General features: G+C 41.2%; 2 protein-coding genes and 1 pseudogene across 5 annotated transcripts in view; 2 read left to right on the top strand and 1 right to left on the bottom strand.

The window, feature by feature from the left end:
* Window positions 1–27,800, top strand: part of LOC113663787 (NACHT, LRR and PYD domains-containing protein 12-like) — a 631,994-nt gene that overhangs the window by 466,192 nt on the left and 138,002 nt on the right. The window lies entirely within an intron of this gene.
* LOC113663806 overlaps window positions 1–27,800 on the bottom strand; it is a 589,387-nt pseudogene that overhangs the window by 518,915 nt on the left and 42,672 nt on the right.
* cacna1c (calcium channel, voltage-dependent, L type, alpha 1C subunit) overlaps window positions 1–27,800 on the top strand; it is a 134,056-nt gene that overhangs the window by 88,505 nt on the left and 17,751 nt on the right. For 2 of the 3 annotated variants that reach the window (XM_027179155.2, XM_027179156.2), the window contains exons 30-41: window positions 1,371–1,454; window positions 3,182–3,229; window positions 3,969–4,106; window positions 4,230–4,295; window positions 9,811–9,902; window positions 10,001–10,157; window positions 10,619–10,746; window positions 11,179–11,275; window positions 14,556–14,658; window positions 14,780–14,881; window positions 15,235–15,362; window positions 22,283–22,423. In XM_027179155.2, coding sequence (XP_027034956.2) covers window positions 1,371–1,454; window positions 3,182–3,229; window positions 3,969–4,106; window positions 4,230–4,295; window positions 9,811–9,902; window positions 10,001–10,157; window positions 10,619–10,746; window positions 11,179–11,275; window positions 14,556–14,658; window positions 14,780–14,881; window positions 15,235–15,362; window positions 22,283–22,423 — 1,284 coding nt within the window. The remainder of the gene's footprint in view (window positions 1–1,370; window positions 1,455–3,181; window positions 3,230–3,968; window positions 4,107–4,229; window positions 4,296–9,810; window positions 9,903–10,000; window positions 10,158–10,618; window positions 10,747–11,178; window positions 11,276–14,555; window positions 14,659–14,779; window positions 14,882–15,234; window positions 15,363–22,282; window positions 22,424–27,800) is intronic. The other variant, XM_027179159.2, reaches the window with a different exon arrangement.

Below are 27,800 nucleotides of genomic sequence, written 5' to 3'. Positions count from 1 at the left end.
GGTCTACTGGATGATTTAACCATCTCCAATGGGTTGGCTGTTTACAGTCGTGTACAGTTCTGAGGGCAGATGCACAGGGTGTGGTGGGTATGTTAAGATCCTGCACTAGGAGATAACAAAATTGGTTGTCTGAAGAGCCAGAGTCTATAAGAGGTTAGACATAGCAAACCTGGTTCGAACTGGTAAAACAAGACTGTGAAGACAGGAAATTTAACTCACCTTGTTGATTCGGTTTTCCGGTTTCTTTAGGTGCAGCAAAGGCTGTCTGCAGTAGTAGCATGATTACTGAAGGAAATGCTGCTGCCGTTCCTCAGTAGAGACTCTGGTTTTCTCCAGCTGCATGAGTTCTGGCACCCACTGTAGTGCAGAACGGGATGCTTCACCCATGGTGGAGAAAGACCGTGGGGTCATAGGGAACAGCTGGTTATGTATCAGGTTATCGAGGTGGATTGCTGTTAATAAACTGATACGGCAGCTGATTCATTCTTCATCTCAGCTTGAATAAGTTCTGATAAGTTCTGATCCAGAACTGAATGGTGTAGTCGGTTGCTGTACAGGTGCCTTGCCGTAGCTGCAGCAGTTGGACAAAAAGTCAAGTCAATTCAAGAATCTTTTATTGTCATTTCAACCATATGTACAGTTATATGAAAAAAGCAATTTCCCCCATCCTGATTTAAAATTTATTGCACACCCCCCCACGCCCCCGTTAAAACATAACTTTGGTTTATCACACCTGAGATCAATTTCTCTAGCCACACCCAGGCCTGATTACTGCCACGCCTGTTCACAATCAAGAAATTACTTAAATAACACCTGCCTGAAAAAGTGAAGTAGATGTAAATGTAGAAAAGCAAACAGCGTGGCAAACAGATTCAAAAACACAAAATTCAAAGGGTATAAAATGTTAGAACAGAATACTTGGTCATAAACCGAAGGTAAATACTTGAAACAATAGAACAGCTTGGCAACAGAACTGACAATAATGACTATAACAGAACTGACAATACATTATACCTAGCTTAGCATGAGCATGGCTTAAATTGCTAAAAAAAAAAAAAAAATGGAATTAAACATTGTCCTGAGCACAGTTCAATATTCTGTTGAGGGCTCCCTCTGGCAGGTAATGTCATGTTTGGGTGCTAGTTTTTTCCCCAAATTTGTTTATTGATGCATTATATCAGTATATACTGTATATCTGTATAGGTGTTATATCTGTCACCCTCATTATAATCCATTTTACAATTTTATTTATTTTAAAATTACAGCATTACAGTTGTTCATAGTATTGACAGTTGATAATTTATGTTTTTCTTTTTTACTATATAATTTATCCCAGGCATAATGTCTAATTTATCCTTTATCCTATGTAGGGCTATTTTAGTGATCCTTGGAATGTTTTTGACTTCCTCATCGTAATTGGCAGCATTATAGATGTTATCCTGAGTGAAATAAATGTAAGTACACCAACATCTTTCTCTCTCTTTCCTTCCACACATTTTATTTGTTCTGTAACCCAAACCTCAACCCCCCACAGCCCAACCAATGCTGCATTTTTATTTATTTATTTATTTTTGATGTATGGTATAAATTAGTCCTAGTACTTAGAAGCATTTTATATTACAGCAAGTTGGTTTGTATACAGCATATTTCTGTCTTTATTTGTTCTCTTTTTTCTATTTAACTGAGGTTAATTGCTTTTGGTCATTTTTGGCTTTTCTTTAGTGTTGAATATATTAAGTTCAAGTTAAATTTAAAATTCAAAAAGTAATGTTAAATTCAAATAAACATTTAAAGAGCTCATAGTATTAGGCTTTGGATGTACTTTTTTCTGTAGCAGGGATGAGCACATTAGTCAGAATTGTACAAAGAATGAAGGATGCTTCCCATTTGATCTAATCTGCTGAGAGGAATGGAAGAATGTACAGTGATACCTCGAGATACGAGTGCTTTGAAACAAATTTTTTGAGATACGAACTGTGAATTTACCAAATTTTTGGTGTGAGATACGAGCAGATTTTTGAGATATGAGCATCTGAGCCGCCGCCACCAAAACAAAGATCCCAACAACCACGTGTGCTCTGTTTCCCCCGCCTCAGCTTCCTGCGTCTCACTCAGTTAAAGCCACCTTTCCACTGCACACGACAAACAACAGCCGATAAAACGGAAGTCATTCATTTCCTATGGAGAGTTGCAAAAGCGCTGCGTGAGATGCCAACCATCTGCGGATCCGTAATGTTCGGATCCGTTTTGAGCGTTGGATCCGCTAAAAAATTTGAAGTGCAACTACACCGATTCCAATATGTCGACCGGACAGGTTTTTATTAAAACGACTGGCAGATGTTAGTGAGGAAAGAGTGACAAAAAAGGCAAAAACAAGTGAAGAGAAAAGCGATAAAGAAAATTAAGCAAAATTAATGTAAAGAAAACAGAAATTCTAGCAATTAAATTCAGTTAAGAGAATTTCAGTTAAGTTTGTTAATTTTAGTGAAGTTTAGTTAAGTTCCATTTAAGTGTAAAGTAGCATTAAGAGTGTACAGTAGTGAGTAAGTGAACGAAAGTGATAGTGTAATTCCTCCTAACTCCTCTGCTTGTTTACTCCTCCCTCAACCTCCGTGCGCATCTTCCATATAGTAAAGCCAGTTTATTTTTTTAACATTCTCTTTTATTACTGTATGTTTTTATACAATATTTGCCATTTATAAATACAGGTACTGTACAATTTTTATTTTCAAAACACATAAACAAAACAACTGGAGTGGAATTTTGCAAGCTGGAACGGATTAATGGGATTTCAATTAATTTAATTGGGGAAAATTGCTTTGAGGTATTACTGTATAGAAGTTTGAACTTGATTCTACAAAGTCTTGCTTCGACAAAGATGATTTATTTGGGAGAAAAGACTATTTATCTGATTTCTTATCCTTTGCTTGCAATAGCTGACATCCCCAAACTGTTACATTCTTCTCTTTTTGTATTGCTGATAAGTGGCAGACTTGAACAGTGTGAACTTTGGGATTGTGCATTCTCAAGGACCAACCTGTGTCCTTACAGGACACTGCAAATACAATCACTCTCTAACTCTACCTCACACAGAGACACCTAGAATACAACAACTTTGTGTCCACTGTGTGAAATGAGGTCAGCAATGCAATAGCTCTAATCTGTCTTCCTTTCTTTAAAGCCAGCTGACCCTTCTTCCTCTACTCCTTCCTCTGTGGTAAGACCAATGGTAAGAACTGCCAGTAATCAAAGCTCACCTCACAGTCTGTCCCGTTCAGTAAACATGTTCATCCTGTCACTTTAGCCATCCAGGCTCCAGCATGTCGTACTCAGGCACCTCCACAGAAATGGAAACTCACAAAACATGTCTTAGATTACTGGGCAGATATGTATCAACCAAAATGTGTCTTATATCTGTTGTGTTGTTGTGGCCCCCTTTCATTCCCACCCAGTATGTTGGCATCACCATCTGTCATGGTAAACTGTCATCACATGAACTGGGATTGTGCCAGCCTTCTCTTTACCAGGGCACAATGATACATAAGTCAAAAATCAACTTATAAAAATTATATTTACCATAAAACTGCATTATCTGTTGAGTTTCATTTTTTCAAATATGTATGGCTACATGTGTCTGTATACACATAGTTTCATATATTCATGAGGGAATATGATGTATATATAACATCATTCTTTACTCAATAATCGTGGATATGCTGAAAGATGACTAATTTGACCAGTCTACACATCTGCAACGTTATATGAATTTTACAAACCTACCAGATATTGTAACATATGCCTCCCTGTGTTCAGTTCACTGTAGGCTGCAACAGAGAAAAATGCATATAATTAGATACTTTATTAAAAAATATATTTTTGTTTTTTGTGTCTTTATGTGTATGTTGGGAATGGGTGGTTCCTGTGTGTATGCGTTTGTGCTTTTTTGTCTGTCTGTGAAATGCTGAAAGGGGCTTCAGAACACAGAAGATAATGCCAGGATTTCCATTACCTTCTTTCGACTTTTTCGAGTTATGAGACTGGTGAAGTTGCTTTCACGTGGAGAGGGGATTCGGACACTGTTGTGGACCTTTATCAAATCCTTCCAAGTGAGAAGTGGCATATTTTGTGAAATTCATTTAAATTCATTATAAAAACAATGGACATGTACATGTGTATACTGGGTATACACACATATAAATAATTTCTTTCTCTTTCTATTATCTATTCAGGCACTTCCTTATGTAGCATTGCTCATAGTAATGCTTTTCTTCATCTATGCTGTTATTGGAATGCAGGCAAGTCTTTATTCAATAATTCAATAATTTTTCCATATAGTCAAGAGTTGTATGTGTCTTCATTTCATATTTTGTGTTTGTACTGAGTGCATAGAATGTCAGATAACTACATGAAATAATATAGACATTAATATGGAAATTAAATGGGTATATTGTTACTAGTCTACATAAGATTTTTTTTTTTTGGAGAAAATCTGTTCATACATCTATAAACAGAACTTATAGATACAAATTTGTATATACACTATGATTATAAATTATTAGACAAAAAAACTAATCAGTGGAAATAAATGTAACATACCATCTCACATATGATATCTTTGTCTAAAACTACTCACATATAAATGTGAATATGGGTGTCTGATATAAACTATACAAATGAATGTGTGTGCTTATGTTGTGCATGCAAACTTGGCTGCTAAAAATAACTTTGTTCTTCACAGTTATATATAAAATATGATATATATTTAAGATAAGATATACCTTTATTCGTCCCACAATGGGGAAATTTCTGTGTTACAGCAGCAAAGAGAAAGAAATGCAGATATATAAAAGAATAGAGACATAATATAATATACAGTATAAACACAACACAATGTATAAATACAAAGAAGAAAAAAAGAGAGTAAGTAGTTACAGTAACATACATATTGCACACAGGTAATATTGCATGTTTTTCAAATATTTCTGTTATTGCGCATGTTGTTTAAAGTCTAATAGTAGCAGGGAGAAAAGAGCGTCTGTATCGCTCCTTCAGACACTTAGGAAACAGTTTCATACAGGGGGTGAGAGTTGTTCTCCAGCAATGATGATAGTTTTTACCATCCTCCTTTCTCCCACCTCCTCTAAGTGTCCAGAGGAAATTACAATGTGATGTATGCATATTCTGGAACTGATGAGACCAAGATATCATGCTTAGGAAGATATTTAAATAAATCACTTTTTACCAACTGTGAAGCATAGAGGTGGTAGTGTGATGATTTAGTCTTATTTTGCAGCATTGGACCTGAGAAAAATGAGACCATCTGTTCAGCAGCTTAATCTGGGCCTTAATTAGATCATGTAACTGCACAAAAAATTACTTGAATGCCATGTCTGAATGGGTAAATAAGAAAAAAAATAAATAGGGTGTTGGAATGGCCAATTCCATTGAGATGCTGTGGTAGAATCTTAAGAGAGCTCTGCATAAATAATTGCTCTCAAACATCAGTGAACTGATGCATTGTTGTAAAGAAAACAGGCAACCATTTCTCCAACAAAAGTTTAATATTGATAAACTCCCACAGAAAATGCTTAAAGTTATTATTACTAAAGCTGGGATCTGAGAGCTCAGTCCATGCAGGTGCAGCCTCTTCTGTCATGGGCACTTTAGGTATCATGCCCTAGGATGTAAAATTGCCATGACCATTTCAGGAGTAAACTGAAGGAGGGGTGCAGAACAGGGCTTTCAAGTCCCCCATCCAAGGGGTGCCTCCTCAAGGAAGCCCCAATGACCGGCATATGACTTGCAGGGATAGCTGCCACATGCACTTTCAATGTAGAAGGTGTTAGGCTATTAGAGAGGCACTTCTGCAGGATCTTCAGATCTGTACCAATAGAGCAGTAGACTGGGTCTTGATGACACTGATTGCACCAGAGACAGAAGCACCGCCATTTCAGGGTATACAATCTCCTAGTGGAGGGGGCTCTAGCATTCAATATGGCCCCACAACAATCTCAGGGTGTGAAGAATCACACCCTGAGCCTGAGCGAGGATATTCCTATTGACAGGGACAAAGAGTACCAACCAGGAGGGAAATCAGGTCTGTTACCCAGACTTGAAAGGTCCTGGTGCAGTCTGAACTACTGGGACTCAACACTAGGAGCAGAGTTACCTGTAGTTTACTCCAGCTTGGGACAGATGTGCCCACATTATGGTTCAATCCCAGTTTACAAGTCAAGTCAAGAAGCTTTTATTTTCATCACAACCATATATACAGTAGCTGTTGCAGTACACAGTGAAATGAGACAATGTTCCTCCAGGACCATGGTGCTACATAAAACAAATAAAGAGCTAAGGACTTAGTAAGTAGTCCTAGATACATAAAGTGCATCTGTGCAACCTGGTGTACACAGTGCAGGACAAGAAAACAAGACAGCACAGGACAAAAGACAGTGCAACCAAAAAATACAAGACAATACACAAAAGACAATGAACACAAACAGCACCGTGTACACTCACTCAGATAATGAAGTCAGCACTCACATAGATAATGAAGGTGGTTGTACCAGGTGGACTAATGGACAATTACATCGTCCAGATAGGTGGTGGTAGGCTCATAGAATAATATACTTCAGCCTACATGTAATGTCACAGGCACCCCATATAGTCCAAACTAGGGTACAAGAAGATGTCAGGTCTGGTCTGGTCTACCACCCTGTCAACTCCTGCTTCTGGGATGAAGATCAGCCACTCATGGGACCAAGGTTTGCTCCACGGTATCTATGGGAGAAATAGCAAGTGCAGATACCAAAGGAGCTGGTTCTCTCCAACGTTTGAGCAAATTAATATGATATACTTGGGCATCTGCTTGCTTACCCAACTAAGGGTGGTGACCCTGCCACTAGGCAAGGAACCTTTGTGGGAGAAGTGCCTGTGTTTTCTGCTCTGCTCTGATTGGCTGTTATGTTTTCGGAATGCTTTTTCTGCCTCAGATTTAGAATATCTAATTTTTTAAGGGCATCAGTGCATGCTCTGCTGTCACAGTACCTACTAGCAAAGAACTATTCATTTGAAATTAAGAAAATCCCAGTCACTTGCTTCACCTAGGTTGGTGTTCCATTGCCTGGCTGCCCCAAGCTTGTTGCTTTACATCCCATCATTGCTGATGATGATGCTCAGTTTTCTGGTTTTCTAGCATGTCGCTATGTCCCCAGGTTCACCATAGTTGTTAGTCCACATCTGTGTCCTGATCCTGTCCCCATTCCCTGGCTCCTCCATAAATGTTGTCTTTAGGCTCTGTCATATTATTTGCTCTGGCCACAAGCTATGTGTCATGTAATGATCTCTCTGCATCATGGAATTGTCTCTGCCTACTGGCATTTTTTTTTTCATATGTTGAATTGGCATGGGAATATTTTCACTCAATTTTTCTGTCTATCTCAAATAAACATGTTCCCATAAAAAAGTTTAGGATCAATGGTAGGAAACATCCCTGGTTCTCAGACAGTCTCTCAGAGCTAATTCATTTAAGAAATAAATCGTGGGCCCAAGCTAGATTTTCAAACTTCTCATCTGATTGGACTACATTTAGAACCCTAAGATGATACCTTGATGATAAGGAATTCCAAATCAGAGTTTTATCTGAAGACAGTTACACAGAATCTAAATAACCCCTCCAAATTTTGGAAAGTAATTCAATCTATGTACACATGTAGGTACACATGTTGCTCCAGGCTCAGATGAAATAAATGATAAAGCTGCTATGATCAGTCAGTTAAACAGTTTATCTGTGTTAGGTCTGCATTTCACAGTTCAAATGTAAATGAACCTGTCCCATGTTCTGTCACCACTGCAACTGATAGAAATCTGGTTTGAGTTAAAACTATTTCAGTTGCACAAGTTAGTGAAGCTCTGAAAGGCATTGACCACAAAAAAATCTGCAAGTCCTGACAATCTGGATCCTTATCTCCTAAAGGTGGTGGTAGATGTTATTGCGGGGGACCCCTCAGAGCTAAACAATTACCGTCCGATTTACAAAATCTCAATCCTGGCTAAGATCTTTGAATCCCAGGTAAATTTACAATTTACAAATTTACAAATTTATTTATCAAACAGTTCTTATTTGATAATAGTTTAAACAAATTTCAATATGGTTTTAGGACTGGCCACTATTACTGCTGCTATGGTGGTAATAAATTATCTTATTTGTGCCTTGGATCGAAAACAACATTGCGCTGATTTATTTGTTGATCTATGCAAGGCGTTTGATTCCGTAGATCATGAATTATTGCTGAACAAACTTAGAGATTTGGGTTTCAGTCCTAATGCTGTTAAATGGTTTTGAAACTATTTTGTAGATCAAACTCAGTGTGTCTATGCAGAGGGCCACAAATCTGAGTTTCTTGGGATATCTAAAGCGGTCCCTCAGGGGTCAATTTTGGAACCTATTCTGTTCTCTATTTTTATAAATAATTTAGGTAAGGATGCTGGTAAATCCATTGAAAGGGGATTGATACTTTTGTTATCAGCTACGCTCCTCCAGGTGGTTGCTTTTTCATGTACCCAGGGTTTGGACAGATTTGGGGAAAACTTCATTTTCATACTATGCACCATGGGCATGGAATAACTTGCAAAAAGATCTTAAACTAGAAATGTGTATATCAATAAATACATTTAAGACCATCATACAAATGTGGTAAAGGAGACATGTAGTTTTCTTGAGAGGTCCTTGTATTTGAATGATTTTTGTATGATTGTATGTATGTATGTTTTTACTATGTTGTGTTTATATATGGCTGCTACCTTGTATGTAGCATTTAATATGTTGTGTATGTATGGCTGCTACCTTGGCCAGGTCTTTCTTGTAAAAGTGATTTTTGATCTCAATGAGACTTCCTGGTAAAAAAAATAAATAAATAAAATTTAAAAAATTAAAAAATAAAATAAAAAATATATCAGCACCTCTGGACATCTGTGCTCCAGCTCTTTTCTATCTCAACTGAGAAGGCCACTCTGCCTTATGGCTCCACTGTAGACATTGCTTAAAGCCAACCTCAACATCCCTGGTAGCTGTTGGACAAATGGTCAAAATTGGGAAGGAATAGCTAAATTGATGCTAGTGAAACCTAACCTTGAAGTGGAAATCTCTGTCATGAGTCCCCTTAGAGCATGGCACTTTATTATAATATTCTTTATTTACATCGTTTGTCTCTTTCTCCACTGCCATGTTATACTAAATATTCTTACTTGGTACCTGCTTAGTCTGTATATTTATACTTGCTGTTTTATGCATGCTATTGTGTGCCACCAAGCCCTGTTTTACCATTTGACCAATATGACTAAAGTATAATCTGACTTCCAAGTTCCTAATTTTTCATAGAAAAGCAAAAGACAACATGTATAGTAAGGGTAACTAATCAGGAGGAAACAGGTGAGGGCAAAAAGGCACGAAACAGAACAAAAGATGAGTTGGGGCTAGGCACTTTTTAGGAAATCAAATCATCAACAAAAGCACATGACAAAGGCAAACAAAGTCATACAAAACAGTCCTGCCAGGTCACCCTCAGGAAGTCAGACAGGAAAATGTCCACACTATCAATGATACTTCTGCTTGTGCCCTGATGATGATTCCTGCCATACAAAAAAGCTATCTTGATTATACTTGATTATGTTTTGCTGTTTATAAATGCAGAAATGTATATATCACAGCAAACTTTGAAGGATAGATAAAGGATAGAGGATAAATTATCAGGTTTTATGGTGTATTATTACTAATTATTATAAGTATAAGTAGATTTATTGTTATCTCCACAGATGTTTGGTAAGATAGCACTGAAAGACAATACACAGATCAACCGAAACAACAATTTTCAGACGTTCCCACAAGCTGTGCTGCTGCTGTTCAGGTGAATCCTGTCTTCTCGTTTGTTCTTTTTTTTTTTTAATTGACTAGAAGATTTTACATTGTGTAACCAGGTGTGTATTGTTGTATGCCTATGTTCAGATGTGCAACAGGTGAAGCCTGGCAAGAGATAATGCTGGCCTGCTCTCCTAACCGCCCATGTGAAAAAGGATCTGAAGAGGCCCCTACCAGTGAGGAGTGTGGCAGTCATTTTGCTATCATTTATTTTGTCAGTTTCTACATGCTCTGTGCCTTTCTGGTGAGTGCCTCCTGCTCATAACTGTCCAGTAATGCTTGTTGAAAATCCTTTAGTCATAGGTTTCATTCATCACATGCAATGAAACATGTATTTTTGTCTGGTTTCAAGACACTGTGTGGTTAGGAAAAAGCATTTTTTCCAAACTTTTGGAAGTTGCTAGATATGATGTGATGTCTCTTGCTTTGTGCCTGGGATTAAGTTCCAGGTTTCCTGCTTCCCTCTGTAGGATAGGTGGTACACCTGGATGGATGAGTGGATGGATGGATGGATGGATGGATGGATGGATGGATGTTAAGATATATATCTAGAGGCATGCATGATGTATTTCTATGGAAATTGAAATATACATTGAAATGTGATATTCTCTGTGTTTACTTTCAGGGTTGTCAGACTTGCTATATTATAATAAATGCTATAACCCCACACCTGATGCTGCACACTGTTTGCTTCTCGATCCACAGATTATCAATCTGTTTGTTGCTGTCATAATGGACAACTTTGATTACCTGACACGGGATTGGTCTATACTTGGACCACATCATCTTGATGAGTTCAAGAGGATCTGGGCGGAGTATGACCCTGAGGCAAAGTTAGTCACTGTTCATTTGTTTACTCTGAATTGTACGGTAAAACTTAGTTGTGCTTGGATGCTTAATGATGAAGACTCCACAGAGATGACATGCATAGCATGCTTGCAAATTTACAGAAGAAACTGTTTTGATTGATTTAAAATGGATTTACTTTATCAGATACATCTTAACATGTAACTTAACATATAAATCTTACCTTGGTAGCATTTGCCAGGTAATAGGATCCAAAATATATGTAATACAAATAAATATGTTCACATACATATTCATTACATTCATTGCATTTCATTTATAATTAGTGATGTGTGTCACAACATAGTTTAGTATCAAACAAAATGTTTTCAGAGATAAAATGTATAATAGGGAAATTTGAGTTCTTTTGGTCTTAATATTGGGAGCCATAGATCAAAGCTTATTCTGTTTTAAAACAGGGGAAGAATTAAGCACCTGGATGTGGTGACATTGCTTAGAAGGATTCAGCCACCCCTGGGGTTTGGCAAACTCTGTCCACACAGAGTGGCCTGCAAGGTAAATTAACAAACATTTATCGGGGTGAATATAAAACATCTATAATTTGTCTATAATGACAGGATGACAAAGATATGTGAGATTCCATCTCTAATGTGATATAGCAACAAACAAGAAAAACTAATAGCCTGGTTGCATAAGCACCTTTTGGTTATAATACAGCACCTCATATTCCTCCGTACTCCTCAAATCATTCCACAGATTTTTGATAGGATTCATATCAACTCTGACTGCACCGTTCTAAAGAACTGATATTCAGAAACCATTGGTTGTTGAATTGGATTTGTGCTTAGGTCTTCATTAAGCTGGAAGGCATTAAGGCTGAAATATACAAAAGGCAAACCTTATCTGAACATTCATTCATTTTCTACCGCTTATCTGAACTTCTCGGGTCACGGGGAGCCTGTGCCTATCTCAGGCGTCATCGGGCATCGAGGCAGGATACACCCTGGACGGAGTGCCAACCCATCGCAGGGCACACACACACTCACACACTACCGACAATTATCCAGAGATGTGAATCAACCTACCATGCATGTTTTTGGACCGGGGGAGGAAACCCCCAAGGCACGGGGAGAACATGCAAACTCCACACACACAAGGCGGAGGCCACTGTGCCCCCTTTATCTGCACATAATTAAATTTATTGCTGTTGGTTTAGGTTAAGGTGTTTTTAGAGGGGTTTTTATAGAAGAGAATGCTTTGGCAGTAGGCCTATTGACCTATTAAGCTATTTTCCCAACATGAGCACATTGCACGCTGCTATGTGCACATTCTCTGCAAATCCACTTTCAGAGGTTTTAGGAAAAAAGGTCCCTTGGTTTTAGCTATCAGATTTCTAAAGCACTTCTTTGGGTTTTTGATAGGATTAGATATGCACTCTTACTGCACTATTTTAACACAATGATCTTCAAAAGCCATTCCTTGGTCTGGAATTGTGCTTGTCTCTTCATCATGCTGCAATTTGTTTTAATCATTTTTAGCTGTCTAAAATAGGCCTACAGGTTTTATGTATAAGTGATGATATGGAGTTCTTTGTTTGGTTTGGGTGGAAAAATATTCCAAGCATGCACATGCTTTTTAAGCTGTTTCAGGCCATTGTTTCAGTGATGGGGTTAAAAACAAGATAACATCAGGAACATCATGCAGCCTTTGAAAATTCCTATGTTCAAGATTTTGAATTCAAGTTTAATTCAATTCAAGTTTATATAGCGCTTTTTATAATTGACATTGTCTCAAAGCAGCTTTACAGAACATAAAAATAAATCAAAAAGTTATTTTAAAGAATATTATAAAGACTAGAATACAAAATTCAAGATTAATGAGATATCTTGAAATGTGTTTGTATTTATCCCCAATGAACAAGTCTGAGGTGACTCAGGTGACTGTGTGGAGGAAAAACTCCCTTAGATGGTAAAGGAAGAAACCTTGAGAGGAACCAGACTCAAAGGGGAACCTCATCCTCATCTGGGTGACACTTGAAGGTGTGATTATAAATATACAGTCTGATTGTATTGTCTGATTGTATTGATGCTTAAGATCACATGGAGTTCACATCTCCTCTTTAGTATAACTGGAGCTGGTAGATATCTTGATGCCTCAGGATTTTCACAGTCGGCCTCATCTCAGTGGAGGTCCAAAATCTTCATCGCACGGAAGACGATCGGTGCTGGTACAATTTCTGGATCCCTCTTCATGGGTAGAAGGAGAGAAGCAGTGTAGAGGAATTAACATAGCTGCTGTTTATAATATTTGCAAGTCTGATATAATAGTGCACAATATTATGAGATGTATTATGTGTACGTCTGACTAAAGAGATGAGTTTTTAATCTACATTTAAACTGAGAAAGTGTGTCTGAGCCCCGAACACTATCAGGAAGACTATTCCAAAGTTTGGGAGCTAAATAAGAAAATGCTCTACCACCTTTAGTAGACAGATATTCTGGGAATTACCAGAAGTCCTGAGTTTTGTGATCTCAGAGAGCGTGAAGGATTGTAACATGTTAGAAGTCTAGTTAGATACATGGGAGCTAAACCATTAAGAGCCTTGTACGTAAGTAGCAGCAGTTTGTAATCAATTCTAAACTTAACAGGTAGCCAGTGTAGAGATGATAACATTGGGGTTATATGGTCATACTTTCTTGTCCTAGTGAGAACTCTGGCAGCTGCATTTTGGACTAACTGTAACCTATTTATTAAAGATGCAGGACAACCACCTAGTAATGCATTACAATAGTCCAGTCTAGAGGTCATGAATGCATGAACTAGCTTCTCAGAATCAGAGACAGACAGGATGTTTCTCAGCTTGGCAATTTTCTAAGGTGGAAGAAGGCTGTTTTGGTAGTATGGGCGATGTGATTTTCAAAAGACAAGTTTCTGTCTAATAAACACCAGGTCTTTCACTGTCGAGCTACTAGTAACAGTACATCCCTCTAAATGGAAGTTGAATTGTGAGAGTTTCTGTGTACGAGTTTTTGGAACGATAAGTAGTATTTCTGTCTTATCTGAGTTTAATAACAGAAAATTACAACTCATCCAATCTTTTGTCTATCTAACGCACTGAGTGATGAGACTTGATTGAGATTTATAACTGTGTATCATCAGCATAACAGTGGGAACTAATTCCATTTCTTCTAATGATGTTCCCTAATGGAAGCATGTATATCGAGAAGAGTAGAGGTCCTAGAACTGATCTTGAGGGACCCCAAAATTTACTGGCAATAAACTGGAGGATTCAACATTTAATTCTACAAAATGGTATCAATCAGACAGGTAGGATCTAAACCAACTTAAAGCCTGTCCATGAATACCTGTGTAATTTTGTAAGTGATCTAGAAGAATGTTGTGGTCTACAGTATAGTGTCAAATGCAGCACAAAGGTCAAGTAGAACTAATAGTGACATACAGTCTTGGTCCAAAGCTACTGTAAGAACAAGTAATTTCTAAAATGTAAAATGAATCTGACTGTCTAATTCTGAGCAAAGTCCCAAGCCCCATTATAAAAGGGTGGCAACACATATGCAACTAAATTACTTCAAGGTTTTTTTTTTGTTTTTTTTCCTTAAACCTTTTTAGTTGAATTTTGTTGGTTGCTGCATCACATTAAAGGTGAAAATGATCTTACATAATTTGTCACTGTACATCAATAAAGCTTGCCAATTATATACAAGCTTTATATAAATTACATATTTACATTTATATTCCTATGCTGTACACATATGTATACATTTTTATAAAAAAAAATCACAACATATGTATATATGATTGATTTGTTTTTCAGCGCCTAGTGTCCATGAACATGCCTCTGAACAGTGATGGCACAGTAATGTTTAATGCTACTCTGTTTGCCCTGGTGCGCACAGCCCTTCGCATTAAAACTGAAGGTATAAAATAATATGCTAATATGATACCATTCTTAGAACTTTGGTTAAGCTATCCTGTAGCACTGAGACAGCATTCATGATATACATTCAAGGAACAATAACATTTTATGTGTGGTATTAGGTAATCTGGAGCAGGCAAATGAAGAACTGAGGGCGATAGTAAAAAAAATCTGGAAAAGGACCAGCATGAAGTTACTGGACCAGGTTGTGCCACCAGCAGGAGGTAGATAATGAGCTTGCTTATTGTTTCTTTCTTAATGAAGTATCAGCCTGGAAGCAGAAAGTGTTAAGAAGAAAGCCTAACTGCCTTGTGCCACATACCGCACTTCCCTCTATGGGTAGTATCCCCCTGTGTCCATCTGACACAGATACTGGTGTATGTGTGTATGTATACCAGTATATATTTTAAATGCTGTTTTTCCCTTTTTTTTTGTAAAAGTGATTTTTCCCTCAATTATGTTGCATTCTGTGCTACTTTTTGGTCTTTAAACAGATTAAAACTACAATCCCAACAATGAGAATGGAATCATGCTTATCAATATTTATATCCATGTCCATGTTTTTTTCTGTTTCCAGATGATGAGGTAACAGTTGGGAAGTTCTATGCCACATTCCTCATCCAGGAATACTTCAGGAAGTTTAAAAAACGGAAAGAGCAGGGATTAGTGGCTAAAGTGCCTCCAAAAACAGCTCTCTCTCTGCAGGTGGGCATAACACTGATATTACATATACTGTATATATATTACATATTTATTAGAATTTACTCTGTTACACCCAGTTAACATAGATATATAGTGGCATAGGCTCAACAAAACTGAACAGGTAAAGGCTGAAAAAAGGCCAGATTTACTACAGTATAAAATTTTGGTGAGCTTCACATTCCTGTTGTTGGCTGACTGGGATGGCCTTCTGCTGTTGTAGCATATACTCTTTAAGGTTTAGGGTGTCATGCATCAGTTGTACAGAGGGGATAAATTAGTTACAATAGCTTTATTATTGTCATGATCAGCACACCTGCCTTACCTCCGCACCCACAACGGAGAGAATCGTCTCCGGAATACTAAGCGCTTCCGGACTACTACACTACTACACTACCACTACACCCCGCTCAACCTAATCATGGCGCCAGCTGTTCTCCATCAGCTGACACGCTTAAATAAGGAAACAAACTTGATCTCATTGCGAAGTCTCGACTTGCTTCTGCAGTCATTCCGAGCGTTTCCCGATTGTCAGCTCTGATTGTTTTTGATCCTGTTTCTGTTACCTGTTTCTCTGATTCTCTGCTGCCTGCCCTGACGTCCTGCCTGTTCTTCGATTCCGATCTGCCTTTCTCTGACATTGTGTTTACCGTGCTCGACCCTGCCTGTCTGTTCTGCCTATTTAAATAAACGCTGCAAATGGATCCTTAAGACTCCGCCTCATTACAGAAGACTTCGCCACCGAGCGATCCAGCAGCCGTCTTTCAGCTTGCCACCCAGCTCTCTGCTCAAGCCCAGCAGCTCGCCGGACACCACCAACAGCTGACGCGACTCACCTCGCTCACCGGTGAGCTCGCTGCGGCATTACAAGGTCTGCGAGGCACCGCTGCGGCTCCGAACCCTCCGCCACCGGCATCACCGGTACGCCGCCCGACACGTGCACGAGACCCTTCGCACAGCCTGACCGGCGGATCCCGAGCCCATGCAGCTCGACGCCACGCACCTCACGCCTGAGGAGAAAGCAAGACGCTTCCGCATCCAACTCTGCTTCTATTGCAGAGAAGCCGGACACAGACTGGCCGCCTGCCCCAACAATCCGCCCGGCAGACGGAACACATCCGTGAGTCCTGACCCGCTCATTCCTCAATCTTCGAACTGCGCTGTAGTGCAGGTACAAGTTGAAATACAGGGGAAAATGATTAATCTGTCCGCGCTAATCGATTCTGACGCCGCGGGTAATTTCATGTCAAGGGAGTTTGCTCAAGCTTATGACGTGCCGGTAACCCTGTGTGCTTTTCCTTTGGCAGTGGAGGCGGTAGACAGCAGGCTGCTCGGTGAGGGTCACATCACTCACATCTCCAGGAGTCTCCGGCTGCAGGTGGGCCCTCACCACCAAGAATTACCTGCCTTTCCACATCATCCGCTCCCCACATCACACCCTCATCCTAGGCTTCCCCTGGCTCCAACTTCACAACCCCGTCATCTCCTGGAAGACCTGCACATCTCAAGCTGGGGCGAAGCATGCCACCGACACCAGCCACTCCCTACGGAAACCCCACGACCCAGCACCACGCTTTCCGTATGCTCCACCTCCACCACCTCTAAACTCCCAGCGGAGTACCAAGACCTGACGGAAGCCTTCAGCAAAACTCGGGCCACCGAACTGCCACCGCACCAGCCCAGTGACTGCGCCATAGAGCTTCTGCCTGGATCCACTCCGCCCAGAGGGAGAATCTTTCCGCTGTCGCAGCCAGAGACGGCAGCCATGAAAGCTTACATTGAGGAGGAGCTCCAGAAGGGCTTCATCCGACCCTCCATCTCCCCGGCATCCTCCGGGTTCTTCTTCGTGAAGAAAAAAGATGGAGGCCTCCCCCATGCATTGACTACCGGGCGCTGAACGATATGACAGTCAAGTTCTGGTATCCTCTTCCCCTCGTGCCGTCGGCTCTCGAACAGCTCCGCCAGGCCCGATACTTCACGAAACTGGACTTACGCAGCGCTTACAACCTCATCCGGATCAGAGAGGGGGATGAATGTAAGACCGCCTTTTCGACCCAATCAGGCCATTATGAATATTTAGTCATGCCGTTCGGCCTTTCGAACAGTCCCGCTGTGTTCCAGTCATTCATTAATGACGTGTTCCACGACATGCTGGACCGCTGGGTGGTCGTATACATTGACGACATCCTCATATATTCAGAAACCATGGAGGAACACATCCGGCACGTGCGGGCAGTCCTTAAAACGCCTCATCCAACACCGTCTGTACGCCAAGGCCGAAAAATGCGAGTTCCACCGGACCTCCACGACCTTCCTAGGCTACGTCATCTCAGCCGAGGGGGTCGCTATGGATGACTCCAAGGTGGGTGTGGTACTACAGTGGCCCCGACCACAGAGCTTGAAGGAGTTACAGTGCTTCCTGGGGTTCGCAAATTTCTATCGCTGCTTCATTCGTGGTTTCAGTACGATTGCGGCCCCGCTCACCTCTATGATCCAAAACGCCACCACTCGGCTTACCTGGTCCCTTGAAGCTATAACGGCATTCCGGCGCTTGAAAGCGAGCTTCACCTCAGCTCCCATCCTCCACCATCCGGATCCAGACCAGCCGTTCATAGTAGAGGTGGACGCCTCTAATATGGGAGTGGGGGCCGTACTGTCTCAACGCCAGGGCCCGGCCAACAAGATGTTTCCATGTGCATACTTTTCACGCAAGCTATCCCCAATGGAACGCAACTACGACGTGGGGGACCGAGAGCTGCTAGCCATGAAGGTAGCATTCGAGGAGTGGCGGCACTGGCTAGAGGGCGCAGTACACCCGTTCACCGTGCTCACCGACCACCGGAACTTGGAGTACCTTCGCGCCGCCAAGCGCCTGAATCCCCGTCAATCGAGGTAGGCCATGTTCTTCACAAGGTTCTGATTCACGGTGACCTATAGGCCAGGGACCAAGAATATCAAGGACGATGCTCTATCCCGAATGTTCCGCGAACCCGGCCCGGACGCAAGCCCCGAGTCCATCATCTCCGAGGCCCACATCCTCGCGCCCATCCAGTGGGACATCATGACCGGGATTACCCAGGCCAATGCCCACACACCACCACCTGCTAACTGCCCTCCATCCCGGACCTATGTGCCCAAGAACTGGCGCACGAACCTCCTGGAGCTCCTACATTCCAACCCCAGCTCCGGCCATGCCGGCGTCACAGGCACCATACACCTGGCTCAGAACCAGTTTTGGTGGCCGGCTCTAGCCACAGACGTGTGTGAGTTCGTCCGAGCCTGTACTATCTGCAATACCTCTAAGCCCTCTCATCAGCTCCCCATGGGCTTACTGCTCCCCCTGCCCATGCCTCAGCGTCCCTGGTCCCACATTGCACTCGATTTTGTCACCGACCTTCCACGTTCCAACAACCACACGGTTATCCTCACCGTGATCGACCGGTTCTCCAAAGCCTGTCGTCTGATCCCCATGCCGAATCTTCCCACAGCCTTCGAGACCGCGGAGGCATGGTGCAACTTTGTCTTCCGGTACTATTGCCTACCCGAGGATATTGTGTCCGAAGGGGGGCCCCAGTTCACCTCACGAGTCTGGGCGGCATTCTTCAAACAGCTCAACGTGAACATCAGTCTCACCTCGGGGTACCACCCGCAAGCCAACGGACAGACGGAATGGCTGAACCAAGACCTCGTCCGGTTTCTACGCTCTTACTGCCACAATAACCAGACCGACTGGAGCACATACTTGATGTGGGCTGAGTATGCTCAGAATTCTCTCCTCAAACCCACCACAAGCCTAACCCCATTCCAGTGTGTCCAGGGATTTCAGCCTCCTCTGTTTCCCTGGTCCGACACACCCTCTGACTTACCGGCCGTTGACGAGTGGTTTCGTCGCAGCGGGACACGTGGAGCGCGGCACACCAGCAGCTACAGCGAGCCAATCACAGGCAAAAAGCACAGGCCGACAGACGCCACCGTGAGCACCCCGACTACCAACCCAGACAGTGGGTCTGGCTATCCACCCGCGACCTCCGCCTCCGTCTGCCCTGTCGTAAGCTCAGCCCATGGTTTGTGGGCCCATTCCAAATCATCAGACGGATTAATCCGGTCTCTCACCGCCTGGCACTGCCCCAGTCATACCGCGTATCTCCCACCTTTCACGCCTCGCTGCTGAAACCCGCGGAGGGACCACCGAGAGACCCAGAAACCTCCACTGAACCACCAGCACCCCTCTTGGTCGATGAGGGAGAGGCATACCAGGTCCAGGAATTGCTGGACTCCAGGCGCCGACGGGGCCGCCTGGAATACCTAGCCGACTGGGTGGGGTACGGCCCGGAAGAGCGCTCCTGTGTCAAGGCAGGGGACATCCTGGACCCCTCACTCACCGCCGACTTCCACCTACAACACCCGGACAGGCCCGCTCCCCGATCTCGTGGAAGACCTCGACGTCGCACGCGTCCTCGCGTCAGGAGCCGCTCGCAGGGAGGGGGCATGATCAGCACACCTGCCTCACCTCCGGACCCACAACGGAGAGAATCGTCTCCGGAATACTAAGCGCTTCCGGACTACACTTCCCACTACACCCCGCTCAACCTAATCATGGCTCCAGCTGTTCTCCATCAGCTGACGTGCTTAAATAAGGAAATGAACTTGATCTCATTGCGAAGTCTCGACTTGCTTCTGCAGTCATTCCGAGCGTTTTTGATCCTGTTTCTGTTACCTGTTTCTCTGATTCTCTGCTGCCTACCCTGACCTCCTGCCTGTTCTTCGATTCCGATCTGCCTTTCTCTGACATTGTTTTTGCCGTGCTCGACCCTGCCTGTCTGTTCTGCCTATTTAAATAAACGCTGCAAATGGATCCTTACGACTCCGCCTCGTTACAATTGTCAGCTCAATCTAGTCTCAACATGCTCCTCTGACCTCTCACATCAGCAGCTTTTTTAACCATTCAGTGTAAATATAGTATCTGTATGGAGCAGTTTCTGAAATACTCAAACCAACCTTTATGGAACCAACCATGCCGTCAAGTTACTGAGAATATATTTTTCACCATTGTGATTTCCAAACAATGGAGTGTACCATGAGCATTTGTACAAACAATTGTATGCACATACACATTCAGTAAGCACAAATGAACTCCCATGGATGACCAACAGTTCAACTGAAAGCAAGACGATAACTAGTAGTTACCTACAAAGTAGGTACACTGGTAAGATCCACTCTTAAGTTCTGTCTTGTATTACCACAGCCTGAAAAGCCTATCATGCAAGGAATACTCCCTAGTCCAAGACTGAAAAAATCCCTGAAGTTTGCAGGTGATCACCGGGATGAAGATCTAGACTTTTGGAGTAGTGAACAGATAAAACAAAAGCAAATATATTAATATTAATCATTAGCTCCTCAAGAATGGAGGAAAAAGGTATCAATGTCTTCATGTCCATTGAAAGCTTTGAAAGATTTTCTTTAAGCTCGACCTTTACAGTGCTTTTAACCTTTCTTATATCCTTGTGGACAGCAGTCAAGGGGATGAGAGGACATCTTTATCACCTCCAGTAGCCATTACAAATACTGCTTAATGCCATTTTGGCTCTCTAGTGCCTCCTCAGTATCATAAAAAAATGCTTTAGGGGACATAAAGTGAATAAATGAAGATGTGCCTTGTTTAAGGTCAAACATTCTCCACATCATCTGTCCTAAAGCCCCTGAAACAACAAAAACATTTTATAATAAACGTGGATGGCTCAGGGACAGGAGTTTCAATCATTTAGCTAAGTATTCCGATTAAGTATTTAGAAATAATCTTTTTCTAATGTACTGCATATTAAGGTCATCTGCAAATTCAATTAATTGAACACTATAAGAAACGGTCACAATTATGTGCATAAGGTCCAACAATTGCATATCCTTAGTCAACATGGCTCCATTAGTCATGCTTTCATTGGCCCCACTCCTTAATAAAAGGCACATGGCAGGCACCCTGTAAGCAAGAAGAAAAACATTCTTTGGTCTGATGAAATTAAAATTGAAAGCCAAATGCTGGTGATCAACTAATAATGCCACCCTTATGATAACCAGCTTCTCAATTCTCTAAGGGATCTTCTCAATTGCAGGAATGGTGAGATTGTTCAGAACTGAAGATTCAAAACTTTAATTGTTGTCACACAGAGAAATCAATTATAAAAAAGAATTACAAAAATAGATATTTATTTTCTCCTATCTTAAGCACAATAGTCATATATTAAATATTAGCCCTTTGAGGTTCCCAGCACCGAGTACTGCTTTTCTTCATTGCCAATATTGTATAGCCATATATTTTTATTCCCTGTCATTGGTTTTTGCTCAGATTGTGTAAAGCTAAATATTTCACATCTGAGGAAAGATAGGAAACCAGTTCAGGCCATTGCACAAGCATTGGACAAAGACAATGTAACAATTGGAAATATCATAAGAACACCATACCATATTCTTACCCCTAATATTTTATAAAAATGCCATCAACAACCACTGAAATGTTAATAGAAGTTTAAAGATGGTAAGTTCTATGTGACCAGGTAGCACAGTCTTCTGTAAAATTCTTGAACATTGCTCACAGAAATTCATAGAACTTCTATTTGCGTCTAATTGCAATTCTGATCATAAATTGAATATTTTGCAGTCGAGACCAAAAAATTAACCTAATCAGATTTATATTAGAGTGCTAAGACAGTGGACTTTAAATGTTACTATTGATTGAATGACTTGTTTGAATCACTTTAATAATCATTATTCACCCTTCATATTCCCCTTATACTATTTCATTAGTTATTAAGAAGCAGTATTACATGATACAATAAATGTGGCCTCCTGAAGTAAAACTTTTATTGTTACACCATTTAACAGAAAAGCATTAACCAAGCATGTGGCTTATTCTAAAAATCTTTGTGAGGTAGGCTGGTCTGCGTACACTGCATGAAATGGGTCCAGAAATACGGAGGGCAATATCAGGAGACCTCACTGCAGAGGAGGAGCTCGAGAAGGCCATGAAGGAAACAGTGTGTACTGCATCTGAAGATGATCTCTTCAGGGTGAAGGTCAGATCATATTTTCTTACATCTTTTTTGTTTACTTGAGTTCAGTTCTTGGCCAAGCATGTATTGTTTCTAAATGGAACTGGTATAATTCATTTTGGTCCCTGTATCTTTGTTATGAGAGCCACGAGGGCCTGTTTCCTGTTTGTAATCACCTGGGGTCTCATTTATAAAAGTGTGCGTAGGATCCCTACTAAAAGTTTACGTATGCCCAAAAGCCAAAAATGGCGTCCGCCAAAGAAATTCCGATTTATAAAACCGTGTGTACGCACACCTGTGAGCAATGTTCCCTTTATAAATCACAGATCACCCGCAGATGTGCGTACGTGAACCAGCCTCAAATCCCGCCCTGTACACGCCCATTTTTAACCATAAATAGTCAATGCAAAACACTGCGCTGGCACGAGAGTGGACCTCGTTATAATGGGTTTCCTCTGCGCTCTGTGTGTTTAAAAATGGGGTGAGGAGCCAGCGTCTCAGGGGTATCCATTGTCGCCTGTAGGTTATAATTATATTAAAAGCAACATTGTGATAATTATATTAAAAAAATTGTTTTATTATATTATATTTTTAATATTGTTAAACTCACCAAGAAGCCAGCCATCACGTACTGCGCCTGCATTTATTGTGTTCCCTACACTGTTATGTGTCAAGATAAAGGAATCATGTGTTGAACCAGGCCAGCGTGCCACAATGTTTGTGAGGGTTGTGTTGGAGTCACATATGATTTGCACATTAATAGAATGCACATGCTTTCTATTAACATAAGCAAATTCATTTGCAGACGGTGCACTTATAGCAACATGAGCGCAGTCCATTGCGCAAAATTTCATTTTAATTTCGGCCTATTCTCGCACAGTGTTGGGGAACCTGATGTATCGACTACCCAGATATTGATAATACATAATACAGATATTATGGCACTCAGGGACGGCTGTGATATACCAGACCTATAGGGTGAGATGATAGATTCCAATAGAATTATTTCATATACGAAAAGGTTTTAGACACAAAGTTGAGGATTACTTATATATTTTTTTTATATAAATAATTTACCTGTCTGCCAATTCCCGCTGGAAACAGCCGGTGTGAGGACTTGTATTTGGACTGGGATGGCATGGTTCCTGGCATGTTGCCCTCTCTAATACTGGACCCAATTCAACACATATATCTAAGAGCACAGCTGTAGGGAATCTAAATCGGCTTATTAGCCAGTCATCATAATAGGCCAGGAAATCATCATGGTCACTGAAAACTTGTTCTCTCCTTATTCTCCCATTGGCGTAATCCAACAGTGCCAGCAGTGCCATCATGAAGCATTACATACCCTGGTCACCAGAGGATTTATATGTTTCTAGCAATTAGACTGATCGTTAACACCTTGACAAAATCACAGAATTAATTTGTGGGCGAAAATTTAAGATGAAAATGTTATAGTGAACATGACGGTTTTCATGACGGTTTTGTAATGAACACCGTAATAGTTAGGACTGATGATGAGTAGCGATTGTGCTTCATGAATGTATTTGCAGACTTTGACATTTTATGATGTATGTACATTAAGGAAAATATTTTGTTTTTACACTGTGTTCTGCAGTTCTCAAATAAAAGGGTATTTCATGCTATTCTGTATCACATCTAGTTGCGCCATCTCCTCCTGCGTTCCCATTGTGGACAATGTGACTGTAAGGCAGCGCTGATTATTCATTCATTCGTTCATCTTCTACCGCTTATCTGAACTACTTGGCTCATAGGGAGCCTGTGCCTATCATCAGGCGTCATTGGGCATCAAGGCAGGATACACCCTGGACGGAGTAGCGCTGATTATTATTATTTTATTTTTAATACATTTTGAATTACATTTGGATTTTACTAGATGTATATAGCTGAAAACAATTGGCAGAAATAATGTTGGATTTAATCCTCATGATAATGTGGATATAATGTATGAAATGGAGTGAAAATTTAATGTCATTAATTCTTATAATCGTTCTTCTCACATGAATTTTCTACAATCTAACTTCAGTTCACGACCTCACCATCTGTGTCGCCAATTCCCTTTGTCTCCAGAATGTGCGTACGCACGTCTCAAAGTTTGCTTAAAAGGTGCGCACATTTTCCCGTCAAGTTTGTTTTTTATAGATCACAAATTTGCGCGAAAACTGGCGTACGCACATTACCAGCCCCGTTTTTTGCGTACGCACGCTTTATGAGACCCCTGGTCTACTTAAGCTCACTCAGAACGCTCTGATGGCACGAAGTATTGTTAGCTTGTCTGCATTCTGAGCGTATTATCGGTTCCGTCTTCTTTCCCATCGACGACATGTCCTGCATTTTAACGTAATTTTTATTGTTTATTTATGAAAGTAAAAATTATACTTATAGTTTTAGGATGGCTGAGATTACAGACAGGGGGCTGAAGCCACCCTAAAAAAGGTCTAGAACCGCCCCTGGTTGACACAATTTGCAACGCATTCGCCAGGAATCCTTTTTGACGCTGATTATTTCAAACATCTCCCTCATATATGGACATGGGTGTTCGGGAATGTTCTCGTTGTTAGTAATTTTAACATCGGTGACTCCCTCTGAATTAACATTAGCCATTCCTTTTGTAGGCGTGCTGCTCATTGTTAGCTCCGCTATCCTTAGTCTATGTCTGATAGCCAGTAAATAATACAGTGCACCAGTCACATGGGGAAAAAGCCGCACAATGATAGGATGATAGGCAGGAAACAGCACTCAATGAGAAAAAAATAATACTAAAAGTAACGAGTCCGTTTTGAAAATGTAAGAAGTTAAAAGTACAGATATTTGTGTAAAAATGTAATGAGTAAAAGTAAAAAGTTGTCCGAAAAATAAATAGTGGAGTAAAGTACTGATACCAGAAAAAAGTACTTAAGTACAGTAACAAAGTATTTTTACTCCGTTACATCCCACCATCAAAGTTTGGGCTCAGAAAGACTGCTATGACCAGCTAGCACCGGTGTTCACTGAGATATTCAACCTCTAATTGGAACAGTCTGTTGTCCCCTCATGCTTCAAACAGTCCACCATTGTTCCTGTCCCAAAGAGACCCCAGCCCACCTGCCTCAATGAAAACTGCCCTGTAGCCCTGACCTCAGTAATGATGAAGTGCTTCGAAAGACTGCTCAGACACTTCATCAATGCATCACTACCAGACACACTGGATTCACTACAGTTCCCTACCTAACGGAGACTAAAAACCTGAAGAGATGGTGCCAGGAGAACAATCGGCTCCTGAACATCAGCAAGACTAAGGAGTTGATAGTGGATTTCAGCACGAAGCAGTAGTGGTCATACTGTATCAACCAACAAACATCAACGGGACCCCAGTGGAGAGAGTGGACAGTTTACCTAGGTTTCACATCTCACAGGACCTGTCTTGGTCCTGTCACATCAACACCCTGGTGAAGAAGGCCCATCAGCGTCTGTACCATCTGAGATGCTTAATGGACTTCCAACTACCCTCTCAGGTATTAAAGACTTTCTACACCTGCAGGGGTAGCATCGCTTCCTGGTTCAGGAACAGCACCATGCAGGACAGGCGAGCCCTCGAGAGAGTCGTGCGGTCAGCTGAACGTACCATCCACACCAAGCTCCCTGACCTGCAGGACATCTACAGCACACGGTGCCAGACCAGGGCCAGGAAGAGTAAAGGATCTTAGCCATCCCAACAATGGACTATTTTTTTGTTGCGTTAAGGGAAACGCTTCTGCTTGTTGAAAGCAAACACAGATTTATATATTCTGATATTCTGGTTCAGGAAAAATGGGTTTGCCAATTCTAAGGCTGGTCAGGTATCCACTCTCATGCTGAAAATAAAAGCCAAGTAAGCCTCTCAGCTTCTTGGGCTGCATTGGGTCTATACATTAGTTTAGGCTGGGGCTGGAGCTGTCAGAAAATTTGGGTGTCTTCACTGGGAGGAATTAGATAAATGCAGGAATAACCTAAAATGGGGTTTATTAAGAAAATACAAACACATGGAAAAACATTGGAGAAGACAAAGGAACTGAGGTAACACACCACAAACACAGAAACACAAGAACTAAGCAAAATACACACAAGACAAATGGTATAAATAAGGAAGGCAATTATTGAAAACACAAGGGACAGGTGTGCGGAGGCGGGAACAGATAAGGATAGGGTTGGGCTAACGTGAACAAAAACAGAAGCACATGGCACAAGAAAAAACATCCCCCTAGTGTTCAGACAAGGAAAAAGTCAAAGCTGTTCCTGACAGTACCCTCCTCAAGGCATGGTTTCTGAAGCGCCAATCCAGAATCACACCCGAAAGACCAAAAGGTCAACAATCCTTCAGACAGAAAAAAAGTCCAAGGTGTTCCTGAGAGGAGCTATTCTATAGTCAAGTCAAGTCAAGAAGCTTTTATCGTCATTTCAACCATATATAGCTGTTGCAGTACACAGTGACATGGGACAATGTTTCTCCAGGATTGTGGTGTTACGTAAAACAATGGCAGTTAGTCCTAGCCACATAAAGTGCAACTGTGCACCCTGGTTTAAACATTGCAGGACAAGACAGATAAGACAGTGCAGACAAAAAGTTACAAGACAATACAAAAAATACAAAAAAGACAATACACAAAAGACAGTAAACAGAAACAGCACCGACCGACCAGTGTAAATACTCTATGTAAATATTGTATGTTCAAACAATATTGCGTGCAGTAATACTACAATGAACATAGTTTCTTAGCAGCAGGTCCCTGAGATAAAGTATAGGATTGTGCAAAAACAGCAAACAACTGAAATATTGTACAGTATGTGCAAAACGACTGAAATATTGTACAGTATGTGCAAAGCATCATGCAAAACAGCATGTAAACAGTTTGATGGATGTAAGCAGCATGTAAACAGGTTGATGTATATTGGAAGTGTGTGTATTTGGTGTAGGTCTGTGCAGTCCATACAGTTGATGTGCGTGTGTATGTTGTGCTCTGTACAGTTCACTTCAATTATTGAGAAGTCTGATGGCTTGTGGGAAGAAACTGTTACACAGTGAGACTATTACATTCTTCTTATTTTATAAGCCTGTGTTACATATTCCTTAGATCAGGGGTCGGCAACCGGTGGCTCCGGAGCCGCAAGTGGCTCTTTCATCCCTCTGCTGCGGCTCCCTCTAAATTTGGAAAATAAATATTTAATTTAAATTTATTTTATTTTAGTTAGTTAGTTTTAATAAACTGATATCCTAAGATTATGATGCTCTTGTAAAATTAAAAATCAACCGTGTTTGTTTGTCGCTCAAAATATGCGTCATAACTGCCGACTTCGGAAATCCGACATACAGAAGCAGACGCATTTTTGGTACTGCAGCAAGTTAAAATGTCATACTGCAGCA

This window comes from Tachysurus fulvidraco, chromosome 19 (genome assembly GCF_022655615.1).
Source record: "Tachysurus fulvidraco isolate hzauxx_2018 chromosome 19, HZAU_PFXX_2.0, whole genome shotgun sequence".
NCBI lineage: Eukaryota > Metazoa > Chordata > Actinopteri > Siluriformes > Bagridae > Tachysurus > Tachysurus fulvidraco.
This window is presented reverse-complemented; position numbering and strand designations above follow the sequence as displayed.